Source organism: Apostichopus japonicus, chromosome 2 (genome assembly GCF_037975245.1).
Source record: "Apostichopus japonicus isolate 1M-3 chromosome 2, ASM3797524v1, whole genome shotgun sequence".
NCBI classification, from domain to species: Eukaryota; Metazoa; Echinodermata; class Holothuroidea; order Aspidochirotida; family Stichopodidae; genus Apostichopus; species Apostichopus japonicus.
In genome coordinates this window covers 24013147-24038327 of record NC_092562.1, presented here as the reverse complement: position 1 = coordinate 24038327, position 25181 = coordinate 24013147, and the positions used below count along the sequence as shown (strand labels likewise).

General features: G+C 36.3%; 2 protein-coding genes across 4 annotated transcripts in view; one reads left to right on the top strand and one right to left on the bottom strand.

The window, feature by feature from the left end:
- LOC139982857 (uncharacterized) overlaps positions 1–4684 on the bottom strand; it is an 87263-nt gene extending 82579 nt beyond the window's left edge. For 2 of the 3 annotated variants that reach the window (XM_071995993.1, XM_071996003.1), the window contains exons 1-2: positions 4343–4684; positions 892–1221 (exon numbers count right to left, since the gene is read on the bottom strand). In XM_071995993.1, coding sequence (XP_071852094.1) covers positions 892–1221; positions 4343–4442 — 430 coding nt within the window. In that variant the 5' untranslated portion in view covers positions 4443–4684. The remainder of the gene's footprint in view (positions 1–891; positions 1222–4342) is intronic. The other variant, XM_071996013.1, reaches the window with a different exon arrangement.
- Positions 1–19781, top strand: part of LOC139983124 (gem-associated protein 4-like) — a 182073-nt gene extending 162292 nt beyond the window's left edge. The window contains exon 7 of the transcript XR_011798515.1: positions 19672–19781. The gene's annotated coding sequence lies outside the window, so the exon portion shown is untranslated. The remainder of the gene's footprint in view (positions 1–19671) is intronic.
- Positions 19782–25181: the final 5400 nt, after the last annotated feature.

Here is a 25181-nt window from a genome sequence, read left to right as displayed (position 1 = left end):
GTATTATTCATATTCACTTTCCTATTGCATTCATATTGGCCAAAACTACCTTTGATCATTTGAAAGATCATAAAACGGTCACGCTGCACTATTCATCTTCAATAATTCATAATTTGCAGTTCATCTATTCTCTATTCTCTCCAAATTAAATTTCCTTTTCAAAGTTTCAACATTTCTATGCTACGTCTGGCTGAAACCTTTTCAATTTGATTTACTGTATTGAACAGGTTATACTTCGTAACAACTGGTTAGAGGTACTTTTTTAACAGATCTTTGGCTTCTGATGCCCAAAGTTCAACTTGTTTATCAAGTGAAGTTTGGACTATTTCCTCAAAATTTAGGCAATTTATCTTGAAATATTGATTGTTCATTTTTTTCAGAATTTCATGAGGAAGTTTAGAAAAATTTCTGTGTTGCATCCAAATTGTACTTATATTTTCAACAAATTTGACTTTTAATCAAAATTGAAGGGGCACTTGTTGTTGAAGGGGCCAACAAGTCTAAAATTTGACAGATTTTTAAATTATTATTGAATGGCTGAATAACTGAATTATCTAACACTGCTGTGGAGTGCATCCAAAATTCCTGCATCCACCAAGTTGAAAATCAGGTGAAGCTTACCATGTGCCTACCTCCCTCCCCCACCAAACCCCACTTTCCTAAGCCTATGTTAATTCTTTTATTAGCGAGGAGCATTGTTTGAAGACACTGTCTAAATCAGTTTAAAGGATTTTTTCTAGTCGCACACATCATACAACTACAAACTGTGTTCCAGTCCTGCTGCAGAAAACCTGGATAAAACCAGTAGAAAGTTAAACAATAATCCCAAGAACAGCCAATCTTATTAAAGCTACTGTACTTTACCATTGCCTGCTGGGATTCCAAACTTACCGTCTTGATTTAGTAGTACCACACGCAGCAGCTGTTGGGTCTCTGAACCTTCAGATATTGCTATGGTGTAGATACCAACTTTCTGACTTACAGGGAGATCTGTTTCCATGATCAACTTTGCTGAAGAATGATCTTCTTCTATGGTGCCATAATGAGCAGGATCATTTCCAGTGAGCATCAATCTTTGATCTGAAAGTCGGCCACCCTGGAACTCGGCTTTATCAAACTGCACACTCTGATTACTAAATTTGAAAACTGTTATAGTCGAATCAAGGCTGTCACTTATGAGTGGACTGTTCAGTAAGACTGCGATATTGGCAAATGAATGGGCTGCAAAAGGAAAAAAAAAAGGAATATGGTGACACTAGAAAGTCTACAATATTTTATTTAGTTTAGTTACAGTTAATGTGGCTGGGAAAAAAAACTGAACTAATCACATTATTACGCATGTACAGTACGTAACTTTGTCATTAGCAAGAGTCTCAAGCTATGATAAATCATTATTTTAGTGAGACAAATAAATTAAAATTAAGATAATGCAATGATAATGTTTAAACTTCTGCTTCTATATGATTCACATATGATATTGAGTTGGTAATTAGCATCGATGATTGATCTCTAGAGAAAGGCAAAATATGTTTTTTTTTTCATCTCTTTTATTGATTCATTTGACATTTATACAAATAGACATGATAATTTTGTGAGTTCTTTAGTATTACAATACAACTCAATTATTGCCTAACAAATTATTATTTTCTTATCTTTAGTTTTAATAGTACAAAACAATATCAATACATACAGTGCAACCACAGAGACAAAACGTACAATAATACTATTCAAATATAACTATCGCGACTTGCACAACGTTGAGAAGCCAAACATTACGAAGAAGAAATACTAAACAGGAAACCAAACAAGCAATGAGACCCTATAAAAAAGGGCTAACTGCAAATGAAATCCTTCTTACTAATAGCAGTTTTAAATTCTTGAAGAGAGATCGGAGGATTAGGCTTATTCTTACATAGATAATATTCAATTTGTAAGTAGGACTTAAATTTAGAGAGGAAATCTATACCCTTGGGAATACTACCCAGAGTTTTCTGTTGAAATATGAAATATTTCACGTGAAAAATGAGAAAGTTACAAGGTTGTTTGAGAGTAAGTTTATAACCAAACAAAAGTCTTGTTTTGAAAAGCAAAACTGTCTACCAAGTAGTGCCTGCTCAACATCAAGAATGAAATTACAAGTAACTTAACATTCCCAGAAAATATGTTCACGTCTTTCATCTTTTCTCCACAAAAAGTACACATGTGTAGGATTTTTCTCCTTCCCCATGCGATATAAAAGATAATTAGTGCCAAGTATTCTATGAATGAAACGAAACTGGAAGTATTGAAGCTTACTCTCTCTAAGAGATTTAAATGGAATAAGATAGATATTTCGCCGTTGTATTTCGTTAAGAATAGAAATATGGTTCCATTTAGAAACTGCCCTTGGAGGAGAAACAGACTTTTGAATTAAAATGTTGTAAATATAACGTGATAAGGACGGATAACAATGAATCCTTCCGAACAATTAGCCCTCCCTATTCTCATGAAGATTGTTATTTACTTCTTGTTTCCATTCAGCAGGAATGGCATGAATAATACTGTAATGTTGTAAAAGGGAGCAACGTAAATTTAACTTACTCTTAAAAAGCTGAAAACTCAATAGCTTCTTGTTATCATTAAAGAGGTCTTTTATACAAACAATACCTTTCCCGTACCATGACTCATGTAATCAAATTATTTATTTTAATATTAGAATTATTCCATAAGATTTGCTTCTCATTATAAGAACCACTTGGGACGCAGAAATTACCACTTGCCCAAGCATGACAAATTTCGTCAATGAAAACATCGTTTTTACGTCATCTTTATGAAAATTACATTGAAAAAGGAAGGACCCGCCATATTTTCTTAGATAAAAATCAAACAACTTAGCCCAATGAGCGTATTTGCAACCGACATAACGTTTTACCCATGTGCATTTCAAGCTATGGATAAAGCTAGAAATATGAGTTACATTTAAACCACCTAAAGCAATAGGATTAATCATCGTACTACGCTTAACCTTATCCGGCTTGCCTGACCAAATGAAATTGAACAAAATTGACTCGAGGCTCTTAATAAAATGAAGAGGGGTTAGGAAGAACTTGAATAAGAAACACCAATTGAAAAAGGCCAAAAACCTGATCAACCTTATCTTACCGATAGGCAAAATATGTTACCAAAACACATTTAGTATTGTTCGATAGAGTGGAATGACAAACTTCCTCACTGGTTTAGAACCTCTGGATGTATACAATCATCGTCCATGGCCTAGTTGGTTTTAGGCATATGAAGTGCCTAGAAAAATTCTGGCATATAAAATGGCAACTTTTCACTGATGCTATCAAACTTGTGAGTAAGACTGTAATTATGTCGATCATTTGATATGAATTAAACCCTCTTGAATAAAAAAGGTCGATCAGGTGTTATTATATTAATGATCGAGCTAATTTTTAAATTCAGGCCTATATACGATCCTAGAGAGACCAGTTAGCGGCACAACTATAGAATACCCCGCAAACACAAAGTCCACGGTGTAACTGGCTACATTGTACACACATTCACACAATGCTCACACGGTACAACAGAGAGTAACGTCATTATAATACCACCTGGGTACTAGACGAAGTATCCAATGCAGTTGGTGTAGCCACTCCCAGGGAAACCAAATTTGGACTAAGAAATATTTTCCAACTTTCTTAAAATTAAACTTGCATAATAATACTTCTCTTTTATGTATAACAGACGGAGCCTGCAGTGTACAGTAGTAACTCTCCAGGGAATACTCTGAATGTAGCCTTTTGTGGGGAACATTTTCTTAACATTTAACACAAGTAGGAAATGATTAAGGGCAATGATGGGTCGTTCTCATTATAATACTTACTGCGATGGTATTTGATGAAGTATCCGATACAGCGAGCTATAGAGTAGCCACTCCAGGGACACCTTTGGACTTCGAAAACTCAACATATAGCCACTCGATTTGAGGGGTGTTTTGCGTTGTGGGGTGTACTTTATAATTGCTCCCAGTTTGGCCTAGACTAGGCCTACCATATCATAAAATATGCTTCCAAAGTTAATAATTTTTGTAATGTACTGGCCTATAGCTGTCTATGGTTGCCATCCACAATTAGACCTAACTGTAAATTGAGGCCAAATTAGGACTTAAGGATTATATTATTTGAACAATTGGGATACCAAATTCAGCATTAGCATATAACTTAAATATAGAACAATATATATTCCGCATATTTCAGCTTTTGCAGAACTATCCTCTGCCTGTCTGAGAACTACATATAGGCTATTGGAGTATCCATTGCAAATTCACGTACTTCTCTTGCTTGCGGACTAACCAACTTACCATTGACACACCGGACTAAAAGTATCCAGCTGAAGACAACAATATAACGATTTATTGCACAAACGTTCTGGAAAGGATCCATTATATACTTATCATCCATAGTAAATTATATTCACAAGAATGTATTCCAACTTCTAAGGCGTTCTTTGTGAATTAAACCACTCTTTTAGTCGTCTATTTAGAAAATTCGTTTTATTTAGAAGCTTTACTAACTATTTTGTGTGCACTGTAAAAGTCCCACGCAAGGATGTATTGGGTTATCTCTGTGCATTGAAAGGTATTTATCATTACCAAATACGAACTTTTCGCTACTGCTCTCACTGGCAATTGTGTATGCTGTAGTTTTTCACCAATACGGAAGTTCCTCGCACTGATCTGTACACTAACTGGATTGGCGGCTCGCCGCTTCTGAACGCTAATTGGTCTATTCCCTGTGAAGCTACCGGAAGTGGGTTTGCGGCCATCTTGAATCACCCAAAAAGACACCAAACACTTCTTGTTGTGTTACTAGACAGGTACGGCGTTAGTGTACAGATCAGTGGTTCCTCGCCTGGTGTTTCTTGCACGTTAAAAAAAAGAAACTTTTACGTACGGTTGCATAGAAGAAACATGTACATAGACGAATAAGCCAGAGTTTCTATAACGAAAACCGTAACAACTCTGGAAATTACCGGTTAAACGAGACACTCTATCTGTCCAAACGTCTTAAATCTGAAAATCGCATTTTGCAGACTTAGGCTACCAAATTTTGTTAAACAAGTATCGTAGCGAGTGTTCAAAACGACAATTTTCGTAATTTGACTAGATTTGGTTATTTTCATATTGTACAATGCCGTTTTGCATAGTTCCTGTATCTCGTCAAGACACTAAATTTCAGATGTCGTTACGTTTTTGTCAAGATGGTTGCAAGTGTCCTAACTGATGGTAACTTTCAAAATGTTACCGTTTTACACATATTAGTGGAAACAAAAAAAATGTACATTTCCTCAACACGGTAATTTCAGATTGTTGACGTTTTGCATTGTCTGCAAGCCGTCAAAGTGCATGTCTGGTTTACTCTTCCGTACATACGTCAAGTTGGGGTATGTACACAAAGCGGTGATACAAAGTGTAACGTTACACAGCAATACTAACACCGGCCTTCACATGACATTGAACTGAGATTGAGACCCGACAAGACCAAAGTCATAAACTTTCGTTCAAACAACTCCAGCAGAAAATGTGCGACCCTCAAATAGCCAGAAGGAACCTAAGTTAGGCAACAGTGTTAGCATATGCCCCCCCTCCTCCCCACACACACTCACACACACCCTCTGCATAAGGCTCTCGAAATGTGATGAGAACGACAATTATTAATCGGTGTGGTTAGGGGGAATCTCCCAGAAGAATTTCAGTTTTGCAGATGCTACGTCCGGCCGTTGTTCCCGTAATAGGACGTTGGAAATGTCATGTTTTGATCTCAGAATTTCTAATTTTTCTGCAAGATTAAACTATTTTCTCACAATTTCGTTTTCTTTTAACTTTATCTGTAAAGGTTCAACATTTTAACTCAAAATTTCCAGTGAGCCTACATATATTTATATTTTTGCAAAATTACTACAAATTGACATCACAATCACATCCCTCCCAATCCATTCTAATAACCTGCATCCGCCCAGATGTTGTAATATTATCTTTTTAATGAAGGTCCCTTTATTTAGTACCCCTCTACCACCCTACTTGTGTATGTTTTTAAATAAAAGGGGGTGTGGTGTGTTATATCATGGAAGTATGTATTAACCTATTGAGAGGGCCAGGGGGGGGGGGGGAATTAGCAAGGGTAACTTACCTTCACAGCACAAATGACGTGCACATTAATGCATGCAAACACAAACCTTGCTCACCCAGTGATCACAATAAATTCTGGCAAATTTTGCGATTGCTGGCTTTTTCAATATGAGATTTGTTTCTCTAACGATTGGTAAAAGATTGTTACGATCACAAAACGACTACCTGATCCAAATAACATTTTGCAAAATTCGGGTGCATTGGAGAGTTCAGCTTGAGAAAGAGGCCGGAGCACTCCCCCCCCCCCCTATTACGTTTACACGAGTTTACACCATTTCGCCAGAATTAACTTGGTGAGGGCCCAGGGACATGGTTATTAAGAGTGCCCCTTCGACATGTCAATATCATTATCCTAGTAGTTCCATTGAGTTTTTGCTTTAAATAAATACTTGATCGCATCATGATGAAAATATTGGAATAAATTACAGGCTAATGAATTGGAATTTTCTTGGAAACATGAATTATTTAATAATGAGATTATTTTAATTCATTGCATTTCGTCTCCCGTTCTAACTCTTCCAACCCGTCCCAATGAAAAAAGCAAATCAGAATGTTGTTTTTTCGTTCATTATTTAAAATGAAACGGGACAATAGCTAGTCAACTTCATCAACTACATTTAGTGTGCCGACATTTCGGTACGTGATGGAATATCATAGGAACTTACTTAGCAAACCCAAAATAACGAAGAACTACTTTCACTGCTAAAAAGAAAACGTCACCCCATCTCCTCCTCTTCCTCCATCACCGGCCCTCGGTCTTTAGACCTTTCTCTCCGATAAACAGGCTTAATTAAATTATGATCTTTCGAAATTGCATGAAACTCCGACAAATAGCACTTCCATATGTTTCCACCATCGTACTGACTTGTATAGGACCTAGAGAAATGCACACTTTCTTTCCCTCCTTCCTTCTAACAAACCAACAAAATGAGCATTAAAATAAGTACTCATAATATTATCTTCCGATCAACTTCAGCCCCCTCCCCCCCCCCCCCACTTGTCACCTATCGAAACAATATTTCTAGTTACCATCACTCCAACTCATCGTTGCCTAATTTACCACATGGCTATAGCAACTTACTAGGTAACCTAAACACTTTGTGGTGCAAGATTATCGGTATAGGTAGTACTAATAGCTTACTACACCCAGCCGTCGGAAACGTACGGGTTTGTAGTGCAAAAAGAAAGTGAATCAGTAGTTTTTCCAAATAGTCAGCTGAAGGTATAATATTTGCGATATATTCCATGCTAATAATAAGCCTAATTAAAGGTTACCTGTGATTTTTCTTAACCGTAATTCGAATGTAGTTTGAGTGTTTTCCTTTTTTTTCGCACAACTGGGACCGTGTAAATGTGTGTACCCATGCTAGATTAATCAAAGTCCTAGTAATAAACTTGGCATAGCCTAGGCCGCTGGGTCATAAGTAACCTAACGCTACAAAAGGCTAGATACTACAAATTTAATTCAGAAGAAAACAAATTTAAGATGAAAACCTGTGAAGCAGGTCAGAGAAGTATTTAAAATTTCCCGGTTCTGCAATTGAAATATGCATTTATGCTTTTGGCCTAGGCCTAAGGTTGGAAGAAAATATGCTTTGGAAAAATTGACTGCATTTTGTAGCGACCAGGCAAGATATATGGCATGATAGTCACCAGGCAAGACGGTATAGATAATACTGATGACTTGCAAAACCAGCGTGGAAGTCTAGTACCAAATCTGCCACAAAAGTAAACTGAATACTAACAAAAAATTTGCAAAAGTTGCATTCACACCATGGATTTTTTCCATTAATTTGCATGTGAACTTTATTTTCAACAACTAATTTTTTGGTTTATAGTATGAAGTAAATACATAGGGTTCCTTCTTATTTCATCTGCCACTGTTTTATCTTTTATTATGTTCAAGAAAGAGGGTGGTGAATGGAGGGCCTTTTGGTAAATGTTTGCAAGATTGGGATACACAGATTCCAGTCCACTCCCTTCCCAACACAGCAAATGATCTGAATAGCAACTTCCTTTAGAATATCAGTCTGCTTCTTTACATTTATTACATGAACAAGCTTTTCAGCATTTTAAAATTAATGTCTTACAGGACTCAGATTTCCCCACTCAACATCCAAGTAGAGATGCACTGTATTTGGAATTTCAAATCCAGGGGGATACTTGTTCAGCCTAGATATCCGACTGGAATTCCAACAGAATTTATAGCATTTTGGAAATTGACATAAATCCGTTCAGTGTAAAGGAAAAGAGTGTTAATTAGTGGTGGTTTGGGGGGGGGGGGGGGGTTGGGGGCAGTGGAGGGGAGATGATGTTGGTATAAATTAAGGTAAGTCAGTATATCAATATTATCGATTTTGAATTTTTTGTTATTGGAATGGTAGTCATATCGACAATATCATATTCTGACAATATAGTAAAAAATATAAATATAAAATACCATTTAAATATAGATCATAGCTTAAATATAAACATCATTGCTGACTTGCCTATACTGTATATTCCACTAGATACACTAAATTTGAGTGATGTATCGTACAAATTCTATGCCAACATTTAGTCAAAAATATTCTTCACTCTGTCCATTCCCATTCTACTACTGAACAATGATAAGAATCACCTAGTTTCCCTTAAGTTCTACAACCTACTGTATATTCCATTAGTATACATTGCTGACACAGCACAAAGCCCTGTGGTACGTGCTCGAACTATATATTTACTGCATATATACCTGTACACACCGATATTCTTTACCGAACAAAACGATATATTTCGAACAACTTAATACCAATTATATCGATATATGGAGAATAGCCACTATATCGATACTAAGTAGAGAGAATGATGTAGCGAGATTGGTCTCCACTGCCACTCCATTCCAGCAACAAGGGAGTTTGTTTACACTGTAGTCTTGGCAAACACAGCGGCCACGTGCAACATAAGATGGTCAGCCACACAAAAGTCAGATAATCCAATTAAATACAAGTCATTGTTTTAATCAGTTGGGAAGTTCTGACCTATGACACATTATTTTTGTTTTTGGGAAACATTTTTGTTAAAGTTTTGGCTGTATGTAAAAACGAATTTATTGAAAAGAACTTTTTCTTTATATCTTAGTAGATATATTTCAAACATTAATCATAAAAGATAGACACCTGTTCAAACCAGCTTTCTTGTCATTTATATAACAAGTTAATCACAGTTCCTGTCATTCAGTGCCATGTGGTGTATGTCAACAGCAAGCACTGGGCCTAGAATGCCGGAAACCCTGATGAATCACAATGAGTACATGTATTCAGCTATCTATCCAGTTGCACTTTGAGTTTCTGCACGGTACCTGGGGATTTACTGAACCATACCTGAGGATTTTACTGCAATACATCATCCCACCATCAATCCTACGTCCATGATGGTTTTATTATTATTACTGACAGTACAACGTCTTGACTTTGAGACATTGTACTTTGTACAACCAGGAGAACATGGGGCTAGCAAATTTAGAAGAGAAAGAAGCCTTTTTAAAGGGTTCTTTTTGCACAGAAAACAGACAAATGTTTTGGGGGCAGTTATGAATGATCTTAAATAACAGCTTGATCAGAGCTCCATGTTAAACGTAAGCATATTGGAATTCAAACTTGTCAACAGTGAGTGTATGCATATGCACATGCTGTTGTGCGTATATATATATATATATATATATATATATATATATATATATATATATATATATATATATGAAAATCGTAATGAGTTGGAAAATCAAGAACAGTGAAAAAACTTTCAGCCTCCACCGGGATTCGAACCACGGGCCTCCCGCTCTGTACGCGGACACCCTAACCACTAAGCTATGGACGCTGATTGTATGTCCAGAGGTTCGAAACCGGTAAGGAAGAACGTAATTCCACTGTAGGCGTTTGTCACCTTATGCATATTGATTTTCGAGTTGGATAGCATCATGTTTGATCTCTAGAGTAAGGCAAAATATGTTACCAAAAACAGAACTAGTATTGTTCGATATATATATATATATATATATATATATATATATATATATATATATATATATATATATATATATATATATATATATTTCTTACAGTCTGAGGTCAAAGGTCATAGAAAATTGTTTTCATTTTGGCTATTATGGATATGCATGTAACTTTGGGGATGAGATGAGGACTTCCATGGATTGCCTAGACTTGTCTCTTTCTTTTACAGAAAAAACTGTTGCCCTTACAAGATGACAGACATCAAAGAAGGACACAGCAGTGTTACGTCGCAATTGCCAACACAGATTTACAAAGGCCTAAGCTTTATCTTTGAGAACCGACTCATTGCAATAGTGGAAGACCAAGACAGATAACATGCGACCAAGATACTTTTAAAACACCTGAATTCATCTTTGAACATTTTGGCAAAGACCTCAAATTGTAGTACATACATTGATGATTCACCGGAGCTGTTAGGATCTGAACAAACAGATTTTTATCAAATATTTGAGAATATAATTTTTTGCAGAATAGTACTAAACACAACAAGTCAGATGCCAACACAGATAGTGCAATTATAGAAGATGAACAGCACAGTTTTCTCTGTCTATTCAAGCAATTGTAATTTTCATTGGATCTCCAACAAATTTTACCTCATTATTAGTCATGAGTGGCTGGGGCTTAATTAAAAATCTTCAAAAACATCTTGTACACACAATACCTCCACAAACATCCTTTGTAGGTAGATGACCTACCATGAGTAGATGCACATGTGCTATTGTTTCTGGTTCCCATCACATGAATATTAATGAGTGGGCATACAGTAGTGTATACATGTATGTATGTTGTTTCACAAATGATTTTTACCTCATTTATAATCATGGTGGTTGGAGCTTAATGGAAAATTGTCAAAAACAGCTTGTAAACATGATATCTCAACAATGAACTTGGAAATTACAATGCAAGTGTATAGATACAGTACTTACATCTTAGATGAGATCATAAAATTTCATTATTATTCATACATGCATTTGTTTTTATACAGTACTATGTCACATCAACATCATTGCCCATTCCTGGTACCTTCTGATACAGTATATGTTGCTGCATTAGTCAATAGATATAATCTCTCGATCATTGGTATGCATGCAAAAGCTCACAAATATTAACATTTAGTTTACCACAATATGAAAATATGTTTGGGTATCGGAATCACTAAACATTTGGTTTTGGGGTGTTTATTGGGAATAATTTGGGATGGTGTGATTTGTAGATCTATCCGTCAGTTTTCTAAAATATTTCTGTCTTTTAAAAAAAGTTGCCATTTCTATGAGAGCTGCACATACTGGAACGACCGCTGATTCTAGATGTGATCAGCAGTACTTGATGGAGACCTGTGTCACCATTGGCAATTTGGTCTGGCCAAACAATGAGATGTGAATTTTTTTTTTTTTCTGTAATGGCCTACCAATTTAAGAAAGCAGTTGCTAAAATTTGTTAAATGTCCCAAAAGAATGTTGATTTTGAACAGCCATTTCATGTTTTTCAGTGCGATTCATGGTTGCATACATACAGAGTAGGCCTATATGCGATGGTAAATTAACACTTAAAAAGTATTTCTCTAACCACGTACATTTCACTTCCTGATGTTCAGCTGCTGTATTAAATGAGAACTCAATTGCAACGAATTGGGAACCCACACAATTCCTATCCAAATACAGAGTCATTTGTCATAAACATAATAGCAAATTTCATATTTGAGGTATCTTCAACCCATTTGACCTCTCATTTGGCCAGTTGCTTCACAAAAGAAAAACTGGCATTAATTCACACTACAGTATAAAGTACTACAACTATAGTACTTTACATGCTGGAAAAGAAAATTAATATCACAGAAAGCTCTTCCTTAAATTCCCTGTGCAATTTGATATGGTAGCAAGTAGTTCCTTGAAAGGTCAATTTGAGTTATCAATATCTCTGTCATGGGATGATTACAACAAATACTGGAGCGGTGAATAAATAGAACCCACAAGCCTTAGACCTTGTACAGCTATAAATAAAACATTATTTACAATCCACAAGTTTTTTTGGGCTGTGACACATGGATTGTTGTAATGATCTGGTGAATTTCTTAATTTAATGTTTGACATATTATTCTCATTCTTTTTCTTATTCTTATTCTTGTTGTTGTTGATTAAAGGAAATTACCAAAATCCCAGATCTGGGCCAGATACAGTATAAGAAACCAGATCTGGGCCAGATCTGGAATATCAATCTGGGCCGGGTCTGCTCAAGATCTGGAATTTATATCTAGATCAGATAAAAAATTGGGCAGATAAAACTTGATATAAAATGAAGTTTTATATGGCCAATATATATATATATATAATTTTATCTGGTTAAATTTTATGGCATCCATACCTGGGCCAGATAAAACTTTATCTGCATATCTGGATTAACTGTTTAACTTTATATCTGGCTTTATATGGTCAGATCAATATTTATCTGCATTAGACTGGATTGACTACATATCCAGTTATATCTGGCTTTACATGGCCAGATAAAACATAATCTGAATGTCTGGAATAACTGTATGTAAGAGGGTTTTGTCCATCAAATAGGAAATAAGTAGCCAACACTGGACTAGCGTTGAGGGTAACTTTCCAGCTTGATCAGTTATCTCTGTTCTGGTACGGAGACCCATACAGAGAGCAAGACACATGCGAAATATAAACACAGAATTCAAGTTCTGCATTGGAATATAGTAAAAATGTGTGATGTGCAAACTGGTTTATAATGCATACATGTAATGCAAATCTTGGGCCCAGGTAAATCATATTACTTACTAACATAACTAAACTTACTAAACTCCTCAGATCATCTCTTGGAGATAATCTCAAATCCAACGTACAGTGAAGATCCCAAGTGGTTACTCTTCTTGGAGAGGAATGAAGATCTATTTCTGAATTGCAGGTACAAAGCTCACTTCAAGGACAATGCATTGTATATATAATTGTTTTTTTCTTTCTTCAAATTTCTAGTGGTGTTTTGCTTTTAATAGGAATACAGTAGGAGTACATTGTTCCGATGTTTTAAGTAAAAACAAGTGCTCCATGAAATGTGTATACAGTATATTGTACATGGAACACTGCTCCATAAGTGTACATGCACTTTAATTTAAGTATTTACTATTTTATGCAAACCAAACCAGTAAAGTAAAATAATATCATTTTCATAACAGTTTTGATGAAAAAAGAGAAGCCTAAAGTTTAGCAGTTTAGCAGAAATATTGTTCTTTTATAATCTGTAATTATTATCTCCCGACCATGCCATTATTGACATGTCCCTACAGGGGATTGAATCCTTAGGTAGCCATCCTGACCTAGTAAGACCCAGCAGAGAGAGACTGGATGCAACACCTTCACACCATTCAACCTCATGGGCTCAACATTCAGGAAAGACATGACTAACCTTTCTTTTGCTCCCCCCTTGTTCCTCTCTGTCACCCATCTTCTCATAGCTCTCTGCCACCTCTTTTCTCCACACTTTCCTGTCTTTGTCCTTCTGTAGTTTATTCCCTACCCTCTCCCCTTAATCTTCTCTTCGGCCTAAAGTTTATCTCCTACCTCTTTTCTTCCCCCTGTTGGTTTCTTCGGTCTCTCCACCATTTGTCAACTACTGTAATCCTCTTACGTCAATCTCTTTGTGCTGGTCTTCTGTCCCTTGTTATTTCTGTTACTTGTCATTCAGCCTCTGAAGAAGATCCTGCTGGGATCGAAATGTCAGGCCCACCAACTTACTTTTACACACTGTAATTATCTTCCCATCAATTGGCGAAAATTGTCATAGTTGATCCTATATGGAAAAGTTAAGGCGCTGTTAAAATGTTCAAATATTTTTCTACAAGTTTGTAGCAATTTATTCATCATTTTGCTGCAAAATGTAGTTTTCATGAGATGTTATGAAATGTTATGAAAATGTTGAATATAAATTGAAGGTAATGTTGAAAGTTGTTAAGTTTATATGAATTTACAGAAAGACCAAGTTATTATTTTTAAGCACCTTAATATTTCCAATATATATCAATGATTCCAAAATCTTTGTTACTGATACTGCTGGAAAAATCGGCATATAAATTTATATATAGATTTATATTTGGTCGGGTGGCATCTGTCTTGGCACAGAGTGCTCTATGTCAGGTGGACATACAGTACAGGTATATAGTAAATATATAAAGATCAACACACCAGAAAAATTCCACTTCGCAAGCGGTTTCATCCTTTTGAGACTCATCAGGCGAAGGTAGGAATCAAATCCTGGATCACGTACCACTCGACCACAGTGATTTTACTGGTGTATGAATGCGTATAAAGGGCCATTCTCGGTCACGTGTGTGACGGAAAAATGGGGATATTTTCACTTTACCACTTAGTAACTACTTTTAGGTAAAGAAAGATGGGTTGATTGTAGTACTCAAGTATGCACTAGGGGACTCTTTTAAAAAACCATATATAGCTTAGCCAAATTAAGAACATTCATGTGCTGGCAGAGGTCATAAAAAAGGTCGGTCACGTGTGTGACGTTAAATGAAACTGGCTTTTTTGCACAAAAAACATTGGCAAATTCCTCAGTTTCTAACAGGGCTGGATAACACTAATTTCTCATGTTTCTACCTTAATGTGTTTCCATTCTAACAAGACATTTCACCTCAATATTTCACTTCTTAAAATTAGCATGATACTAGATAAGCTAAAAAAATCCGGTCACAAGTGATATTGTTGGGTCACGTGTGTGACATTCTGATTTTCAGTTCATAGTATGCAATTTTTGCAGCGCTAATGTTGACTCTAGTAATAACCACAGAACAGCATTGATGTTGATATTCCATAGGAATTATATACTTTAAAACAGTTTCACTGCCATGATTTGGAGGGTCACGTGAGTGACATTCTGCATTTTCATGGATAAATGTCACACACGTGACCATCGGTCGTATTGGGACTCATCAGGCGAAGGTAGGAATCGAAACCCCGGATCTTATGACACAGAGCCAGTGCAAAGCCGGTTAATACGCATTCACACACCAGCAGAATCACTGTGGTCAAGTGGTACAGACTTTGGTCTAACTCATTCCCTAAGTACTACCAACTCTATATAGGTGAAAGTGAAATGCTTTTGAAAGTGAAATTAGGAAGTGCCGCTGTATCAAATGTCGGCAGTATTTCCGTTTCTCCGCATCTCTTTTCGCCATTGTTTGTTTTGATCCATTTTTGCTCTGTTTATAAAATGCTGCTGGCTATTCCCTAAGTACTACCAACTCTATATAGGTGAAAGTGGAATGCTTTTGAAAGTGAAATTAGGAAGTGCAGCTGTATCAAATGTCGGCAGTATTTCCGTTTCTCCGTATCTCTTTTCGCCATTGTTTGTTTTGATCCATTTTTGCTCTGTTTCATAGAATGTTGCTGGCTCTTCTGGAAGTAGCTCTCCACAGGGGTCAGTCGATGTTAAAAGCTCTTCCAAGATTACTGAAAGTAAGTAATAACAGCACCCACATACATCTCCATCAGTACCCATAAAAATTAGCATGATTCTCCATCCCCTCCCCTCTACCCCCTCCCCTCAACCACTCCCCCACCTACCACCCCCACCCCATCACACTGTTAAAGTAAAGTTTGCATTTTGAATCAAATTTTTAACTTGCTACTCTAAAGCTAGTTAAATCTTCTTCCAAACATATGACTATTACTTAAATAAGATTTCAACTTACCAAACTTTGACATTCTTTGAGAATTTAGAGTACGTCAATAATGAATTTGATTCAATCCTCAGCATTAAGTTGACTGGGAACAGCAAGTTTCAAAATTTTTGCTTCAATTACAACATGAAGTGACACTTAAAACCAAAGAAGCTTTTGAGTAAATTTTGTCATCGGATTTTACCATGGACTGTAGCGCTGAATTTTTTATCAAGTTTAAGTCAGAAAGCAGCATTTAGCAAACCATAGTATCAAAAAACTAGGGGAAAAAAATATGGTCCAATGTTTTTCTTGCTCCAGATGTACAGTACAAACAGTATGTCACTATATACAGGAAGTGGAATTCAAGTGAATTAGTTGTTAGTTACTTTAGAACTCTTTGTTTCACTTTCATAGTCTGATAAGCTGGAGATACCACTCTTGACTGTGTAAAAAGAGAGAAAATAATTTGAATCTGAAAACACAATCATTGTTACCTTAGTCCACCAGGATCACACAAGGAACAATGAAATGTGGTTATAAATGTCAAAGGTTACAAACGAGACAAATTCCAATTGATTTTTTCTGAAAGGGTCGCTCCCTCTTTCCAAAGGCAGTCTGATTTGTATCCCATCAGGAAGTTATCTTTACTGCTCTTAGTAGACGACGCTACTACAGCATTAAATCAAAACATAATAACATAACCTTTTCTAAGTATGTCGTATAAGGACTTCCCATATTTAGGTTCTATAGGCCTCAATTATGTCAAGTACCGTTTTGAGCTTATTTTGATAATGATTGAATAGTGATATTCCAATATATATATATATATATATATATATACTGGAGAATCATGTCAGCAAGTTTTGATGGACAGAGTAATAGTTGGACAGTTTAACTTGGGATATTAGGGTACTTAACAAGTTCAAATTATTTGAAATATATAGACTTTCATTTATAACACTCTTGGCTCCTACTACAGTCTCCAGGGTATTAAAGTGTTGAGGAAAGACTCAGGGTCATCATCAATCAAATGACTCACCAAATAACTTTAAAATGGGGTAGAAGTTAAAATAGGGGAGTTCCTAGAACTTTTGACTACTTGCAACCTAAGAAATGAGTAGATATACGTAGGGTTTATTACATAATTGGAGACTAATTTATATGCAAAATACTGCTTTCATGAATTAGCAATCATAATGATAGTGTCATTATCTACTTCACGGTAGGGAAACCCAAAATGTTGACTTAAAAGGCAGTCAAGTTTTGTATTTTTTTTTGGTCGTGTTTCATATTACGGAATGTACAAAATGGCTTCAATTGGGTACGACAATGAAAATAAATATTTGCTATTCTAAGCTTGCTGAAAAACTTAAAATTGAAGATTTTTTTTTTAAATTTTAAGGTGAAAAAAATGGATATAACCAGTGGAAAGAGACTGGAATACTTCACACCTTGGGTTTAGATTGCTTTTGTAATTTTCTGTCCAGATTATAAAAGTAAATTGACAACAACCAAAGAAATTCACTAAAGATTCTGACCTGTGCATTAAAATAAATAATAATAAAACATTAAAAAATAATTATAAATTAATAATAAATAAATAAATAAATGAATAAATGAATGAATGAATGAATGAATGACTGACTGACTGACTGACTGACTGACTGACTGACTGACTGACTGACTGACTGACTGAATGAATGACTGACTGACTGACTGACTGACTGACTGACTGACTGACTGACTGACTGACTGACTGACTGACTGACTGACTGACTGACTGACTGACTGACTGACTGACTGACTGACTGACTGACTGACTGACTGACTGACTGACTGACTGACTGACTGACTGACTGACTGACTGACTGACTGACTGACTGACTGACTGACTGACTGACTGACTGACTGACTGACTGACTGAATGAATGAATGAATGAATGAATCAATGAATGAATCAAGGAATGAATCAATGAATCAATCAATGAATCAATCAATCAATCAAGCAATCAAGCAATCAATCAATCAAGCAATCAATCAATCAAAGAGAAATGAAAAAAGAAGAAGCACAGAGCTGTTTCTTTTCTGAACGGTGCATTCTAGTTCAATAATGGTGGTTTCAGATTCAACCGTTAATCTACCAGGCTGCTAAAACACTCCCTCACTCTCCCACATGTGACTGACAGACACGCATCTGTAACGATCATAGAATGGATATTGAAGATGAAAATATTTAGAGCAATTTTACGATGTAACTCGGGAAATACCATATTTTGCCATTTTGATTCTTTTAGTTCCTCATTTACTGTTAATTCCTGGTTTGTTGACTTCCTCCATTAATTAGAGGAAATTAATAAGAGAAACTTCCTCTTTCAGACACTTCCAAATTGTTATCTTTTCATTTTTTGTTTAATGTTTATTTCAGCTATCTTTGAGGTGTATGAGTCAACTGCCTCTTCCCATGTTCCTGCATATTCATGAATGGCTTTGGTGTTCAGCCGAGAGGTGTGACCTCTATACAATATTACCATTGGATGATTGGGATCTCAGCTTGAACCAGACGTTCAACAGACTTACAAATTCTAACAATTCTCAGGTGAGTTACTCGGCCAATTTAACATTGCAGGTGAAAAACTGTACTATGTGAACCACAGGCAATATGCTGGCACAAAGAGAGTCGTGCAACTTCAATTTTGGCTTTGCTATTAGAGAAAAATTTGGAAATGACGGAGAATAAGGGTGGGAGATTTAATTGAGTGGGCGATTTGGTGATATGAAGTTGTTGTTTTCTTAGTGGTGGCTTTGTATTATTCTCATGTATTGACCTCATGTGACCTCCTTGTACCTGTAATCAGGTTGATGATATCATCTTAATGACAGTTAAGATAGTTTAAAAAAACATAGATTTTATTTTTTCATTTCTGTTTCAGCAGTAGTGCATAAGTTGTTAATGTTTGACATAGTCTGAATATCAAGGCCATGCAAGACCTTCTCACATGACTTTACAATGTGCAGAAACATGTGTGGGAGTGTGGGGGTGAGAGGGGGGAGTGTGGGGTGGGGAGGAGATGATGTCAACAGTCAACACTCCTCTCTCTCACCTTTCCAGTCTTGATGTAGAAACACAAGGTAGAGGGAGGTGATAATAGGGACCTAGAAGGGGATCAGTAGGGGTGCACTGCTATTAAAGTTGTTACCAAGTTCTTCATTTATGTCTAATGGGAGAGTAGATGATTTGATTGGAGTCAGATAAATATCATCATTTTTGTGAAATACTCAAAACAGTCAGCTTGCATTTTAATTTACATCTGTCCAAATGAGATACTTTCAGGACTGTATTTTGTTGCCTGTAAATTGCTAGAAACCCAAAAGTGTATTTTTTCCAAAAATGTCATATTTTGTTGTTGTTTGTTTCACTTCTCAATTCCACATATGAACAGGTCAATTATTTTCTGACTTTTCTTTTTAGCTCGCTGTTCAAGTTGGCTGCCTAATCTTACAAAAACCAGAAGCTACATTACAGAGAGCTCTTCTTCACGTGACTCAGAAGTCAGTCTCTTACATTCATATTTAACGTCCATGATTATGAATTGTTAATTGTCAACAACTCTGTTACTGGACGACATACATATTAATCTGGGAGTGACTCGAACCGGGGACCTTATGATTGAAAGGCACCGGCGTTAACCACTGAGCTAACACTGAGCTAACACTCCTTTAATATACTCTATAACCATTCCACTGGTTTTGATTTTCCTCTGATATCCTTGCTATAGGTCGTACAGAGTCTGCCACTGCTCAAAGAGTCACATCCGTCAAGAATGGGAAAAGGTCTGCTCTTTTCGGTCTTGTTCCAGTATCTGCAGACTGAGGCTTGGACAAAAACAGAGAATTGAACATATTCAACTTTGTGGTGTGCTTTTGTCAGGTAAGATACGGATCTAGGTAATAGTGTCACTTGCGGATGGGTGGAGACAGCAAAGATTGTGATGGGAAACAAGGTGATGGGGTAGTCAGGGGGGGGGGGGCAGAGGAGAGGTCAATAAGAATGGGGTTTGCTATGTTCACTAGTGGAAATGTGGTCCTCCTGCAAATTTTTAATTCTCTCCAAAATGAATGTGAAAGATGATAATGTGAGGTTAGGTTGACACATTGACATGCTATACTTCTTTGCCTCTTTCCCCTTTTTTCAATAATATGAGCTCTCGTTCACATCTTGTTGATGTTTCACACGTCCTTCTGTTTATATTTGAACAGGGTTTCCTTTACGGTGTTATTTCCCCCCCCCCCCCCCGCCCTGCTCAACTTTCATCAGATGATTTGTATGACTTTCCCGGTTCACACTATGTAAATTATTCCACAAACCTTAAGTATAGTTACGACTATTATTTCCTTTACCGTGTTATTTATTTATTTTTGGACATGCTTGGTTTCCTGTTTACTTTCATCAGATGATAATGTATGATCTTGCGTGCTAACTTGTTCTAAATTATTCCACAAACCTTAAAGTGAGGTAACGACTATTATTTCCTTTACAATGTTATTTATTTATATATTTATTTTTGGACATGTTTGGATTCCTGCCTTCCTTTCATCAGATGATACTGTATGATCTTGCGTGCTAACTCGTTCTATATTATTCCAAAAACCTTAAGTGAACCTACGACTATTATTTCCTATTCTATAGATTCCTCTCAGTGTGGTTATTAACATTCTACACAGATTTGTTTAAATCAGGTTTTTGAAAGGTTCTTTTCATTCATGTGTAAAAAAGTTCATAACAAAATGTGAAAGACAACCAAAAGAACCTTGGATATATCACACCCCTGTTATGGTTTGCTGGAGACTACACAAGAGTTAGTTTTGTTCTATGTATGTATGACCACTGTCTTATAAGAGATTCCTCTAACTATCTGTCCAGCTGAGTGTAGGATATTCGTTTCCTTTCTAACATTGATAGTATATCTTCTGCATTCTACTGACCAGTTTCAGTGAACGCAAGACGTCATCTGTCTTTCTCCTCTGTATGTTAGGGTGAGGGTGTGATGTTGTCCATAGCAGTCTTAGCCTTTAGCTGTATGTCCATTGGTTGATAATGTCTGAATAAATGGTGGCATATCGCTTGATTCCCACAAAACAAGTTTTACTCTTTTTGATCATAACTTTTTAGTGCGCCTTTTGTATCAAAATAGCAAGGCCTAATTTTCTTCTTTACCAACCCCTTTTTGGTTCCTTGCTTTTTGCAAAGCAAGGAACCTATGCGTTCAACTTGGCGTGTGTGTGTGCGTGTGCGTGTGTGGGTGAGTGTGTGTGTATGTGACGCTTGGCTTGTGTACACGATATCTCAATAAGGAAATGATGTATAATGATCAAACTTGTTGGGTGGATAGCCCATAGTGAGAGGAAGATCCCTATTGTTTTTGGTGCCCGCAAACGTCACCAAAGGTCAGTAAGATGCTAAAAACCAATATATTAAAAACAGCAATAACTCCCATTGACAGGGTCCGACATGGTTGATATTTTGGGAGTAGTTGTGAATGGGGTAATGGATCGTTTCCAAATATAACGGTCAATAAGTTGACCCAAGGTGACCTTTGTATGTTAAGTTATATGAGGTCAAAGTTAATTTTCAGACATTTAGTGTAATAACTCCCAGTGCCAAGGTGTGACAAGGTTGATTTTTTGGACAAGTTGCAAATGGTATAGGGGAATATTTTCAAACTTAACGGTCACGTGATCCAACGTCACCAAAGGTCAGCTAATGTTAAAAAAGTAGTATTTTGGGGGAAGAAAATGGGCAAAGAAAAAATGTTTGAATTTTTACAGTCATGCTCTAGTTAGGTCTCACCGGTCAAAAATGTCAATTGGTTGACCTTTGTGTGTGAAGTTATGTATACAAGTTCAAAGTTAATTTCTAGACATTTAATGCAATTAAATCTCAATGCCAAGGTGTGACATGGGTGATATTTTGGGAGTTTTATAAGTTGTGAATGGGGTGGTGGAACATTTTGAAACTTAAAGGTCATGTCATCTGAGGTCACCAATGTTATCATATCTGTTGACACGCTTGTAGGTCTCATATATTTCTTACATTTTCGATGCCATATTTAGATCTCAAAAGTGACTTTTGATCAAAAATCCGATCACATTTTGTGATCACAAAAGTGTTGGCTATAGTGTTGGTTACTTTATGGGAACATGTAGGACCACAATTACTAGGACTATTTGAGCCCAATCTTGCTTGATAATATTATGTGTATTGTCATATACCCCAAGCAAGGAACCACAGTGCCCTTGGGATCTTGTTTCATGCCAATTCATAAGTTTTATTTAGGGAATCATAATGATTTTCTTAATAATAAAGTAATTTTGTGATTCACCATCTGGACTGAGTGAAGAAATATTCTGAATAAAAAAAATCATTTAAATTCTCATTGATTTCTGTCAATTTTGTGAGCTTCAAAACACTTTATATAAAAACATTAAACTGTCTCGCCAATTTGGAAGATTCAGGTATCACTAAATTATTAGCAAACTAAATGATACTTTCTTTAATTCAACAGGAATCGGTTTTCTTTGACTGTCCAATCATGCAGACGCCTGTCTTGTCATGTGATGAACTTCTCGTAGAGTTGACATTTCCGAGCCTTTCGCTTGGATGTAATGCCATAGAGGGCAGCAGAGTGGCATCCACGATGCCTTGGGAGAGGGCGCTAAAACTACTCAATAGACTTTTGCAATCAGCCGTAAAGTACATCTCACAGGAACTGTTGTTTTCCTCTATGATGTGTCTGTGTGAATTGTTGGAGAGTAACTCTAAGCAGTGGAGCATAGTTAAGGAACTCTGTACCGAGTCCCTGCAACTGGTCTGTAAGGGTATAACCTACATAACTAATGATGGTAAAGAAATATATATCAAATCTGACTTTGTAGTACAACATGGTATCTATATATTTACATACATATCGATATGTATCTATATACATATCATTATTTAACGAAAATCCACATTTACTCCAAAAGAAAATATTATCAGAGAAAACCAGAGAAATGAGATGTGACTCTCAATTGACAAATAAGGAGTAAAGTTTTTGAAAATTTGGAACTTTCATTCCCCCTGGGACTTTCGTCAGCAACACTACTTGGCAGTCGAATGAAAAGTACAAAATGTAACACAATGAAAGTATGATGCTAGATAAGTGTAAGTTGCATTGATGGAATTAGACGCAAATAAACCATGACTATACAGGAAGCGGATTAAGGAGCAAAGAACGGATTACATATGTTTGTAGAACTGATAGTTGTTAAGGGGTCACAAGTCTTTGTTGAGGCCAGTGGTGATGTGAAACTTAATACGAAAGATCCAATCGATATCTTTACGTCTAGTTCAGTAGCGGATTTGAAGTTCCAGGCAATTAAATGCAATTTACAAGAGGCCTCACTGACCTGCATGCTACGTTATATACCTCTCTATTACACAGGATCTTTGTTTGTCTTTGAGGTCTTTGTACCAACGATCTCCAGCTAGTTTTACCATTATTGATATCGTAGACATTTCAGCTACGCTGTCATGGTTTCTAGCTTTCACAGAGTTAACTACCTCATCGTTCTCTTCCTTTCATCACCTCTCAGCCGATGCAAATTTACAGCTCATGAGCAAGAATTTATACAAGTTTCATTGGTCAACAAAGCTAAAGGTATATGATCAACTAAAATGTTTGGCTCCTGACTTTCAGAAAGTAAGTTTTCCTTTGGAAATTACTTTTTTTTTCTTCAGTTAGGTGCCCGATAGTAACCTGAACATGATTGATTTCCCATTCTGCTGCTCGCCAGAAAATTTGAATAAATCAGAAACATTATTGATCAGAGGAGGATGTGGATCATTCTTCAGGAACATAAGCCATGAGCCAAAACATTTCTTATTAGTAATGCAGAATATGTTTAAAAAAATCCCCTTTCCGGTTTTCTGTTCATGAATATAGCCTGGAAAGACAATTATTCAGTTTGTCATTTCTTTACAAATTTGGAATGTGAAAGGTCTTTAACTAGGTCCACACACAAGGTTGTGCTAATAATTGCTTTTCAACCCCCATCCCGCCGCCCTCCCCCCACACCTTGATCTGTGACTGGTCGCCTTTGCTTTTTGTATTCAACTTATAACCAGAGTCACTGAAGCCAGTAGTCATTCTATGATGACACAATGTACCTATGTTCGTCTTTGGCAAAGAATATCATATGCAGAGTTCGTTAATGCTCAGTAGTTAAGGTTGGAGCATGTGAAAGGTCTTTCTAATACTTGATGGTTGGTTGAAAAAAACAGGACAACCTTCTAAATTTGTGTTTTAAATCATACATTTTGACATTAATGCAATAAACTTAAGGACGATAGTGAATTAAGCCCCAATATTTTCTTAAACTGCAAACTATGCAATGTTTCGTACCCATGGTTAGAGAAATTTGTGAATTTAGGTATTTTCTCAGAGATGATGGGTGGTTTGAAAATAATGGATGAAGTTTCTAAATGATAATTTCATAAACATTTCTATATCAACATTCATGCACTAGAGCAAGTAAGGATTCCCCCCCCCCCCCCTTTTAGCAGCTAAGTCTACCAAAGAAGAGGAATTGGCCATTTGGGACACCATTTTGCAAGTAAGCAGTACATCAGAAAAGGTAGCACAAGAGTGTTGTGAGGTTAGTATTGGTCTAACTAGAAGGGTTTGAAATACATTCTGATGTAATATTTGATAATTTAGACCAGATGTACTATTATAGCTGTTTAATTTTCTGTAATAGATAGTAGAAAAGCACTGGAGGGATGGGGGGGTTGGTAGAGGGGCAAGTCCTGGGGGGGTGTGTTGACTCTGATTTATCCTACCAGACCTCTCCGTAAAGGTTTAAATAAAAAGAAATTTCAAGAGCTCTATGCCCAAGGTTATAGATAGTTTCATATCATATATTGGTCCCTCTTAACCTGTGAGTCTAGTCCTGTTTACCATTGATCTATAAAAGCAAATCTATTGGAACATTACTGGATATGTAATTATAATCTACAAGCTAACCTACTAAAATTGTGCCTATTTTCAAAGTCAGGTAAAGCAAAAGTTGAACAAAAGGTGGAAACAACTTCCTTGATACTTGTCGTCTAGATGTTCACATTATTCATCAGCTCTTCAAATTTTCTCTGCTGATCCATAAAGCAATCAGTTTAAAGTTTTTATTTCTAATATAAGAAGAATTTAGAATATATTATTTCTCATTCCTATATTTCCCCCCTCCCTGACAA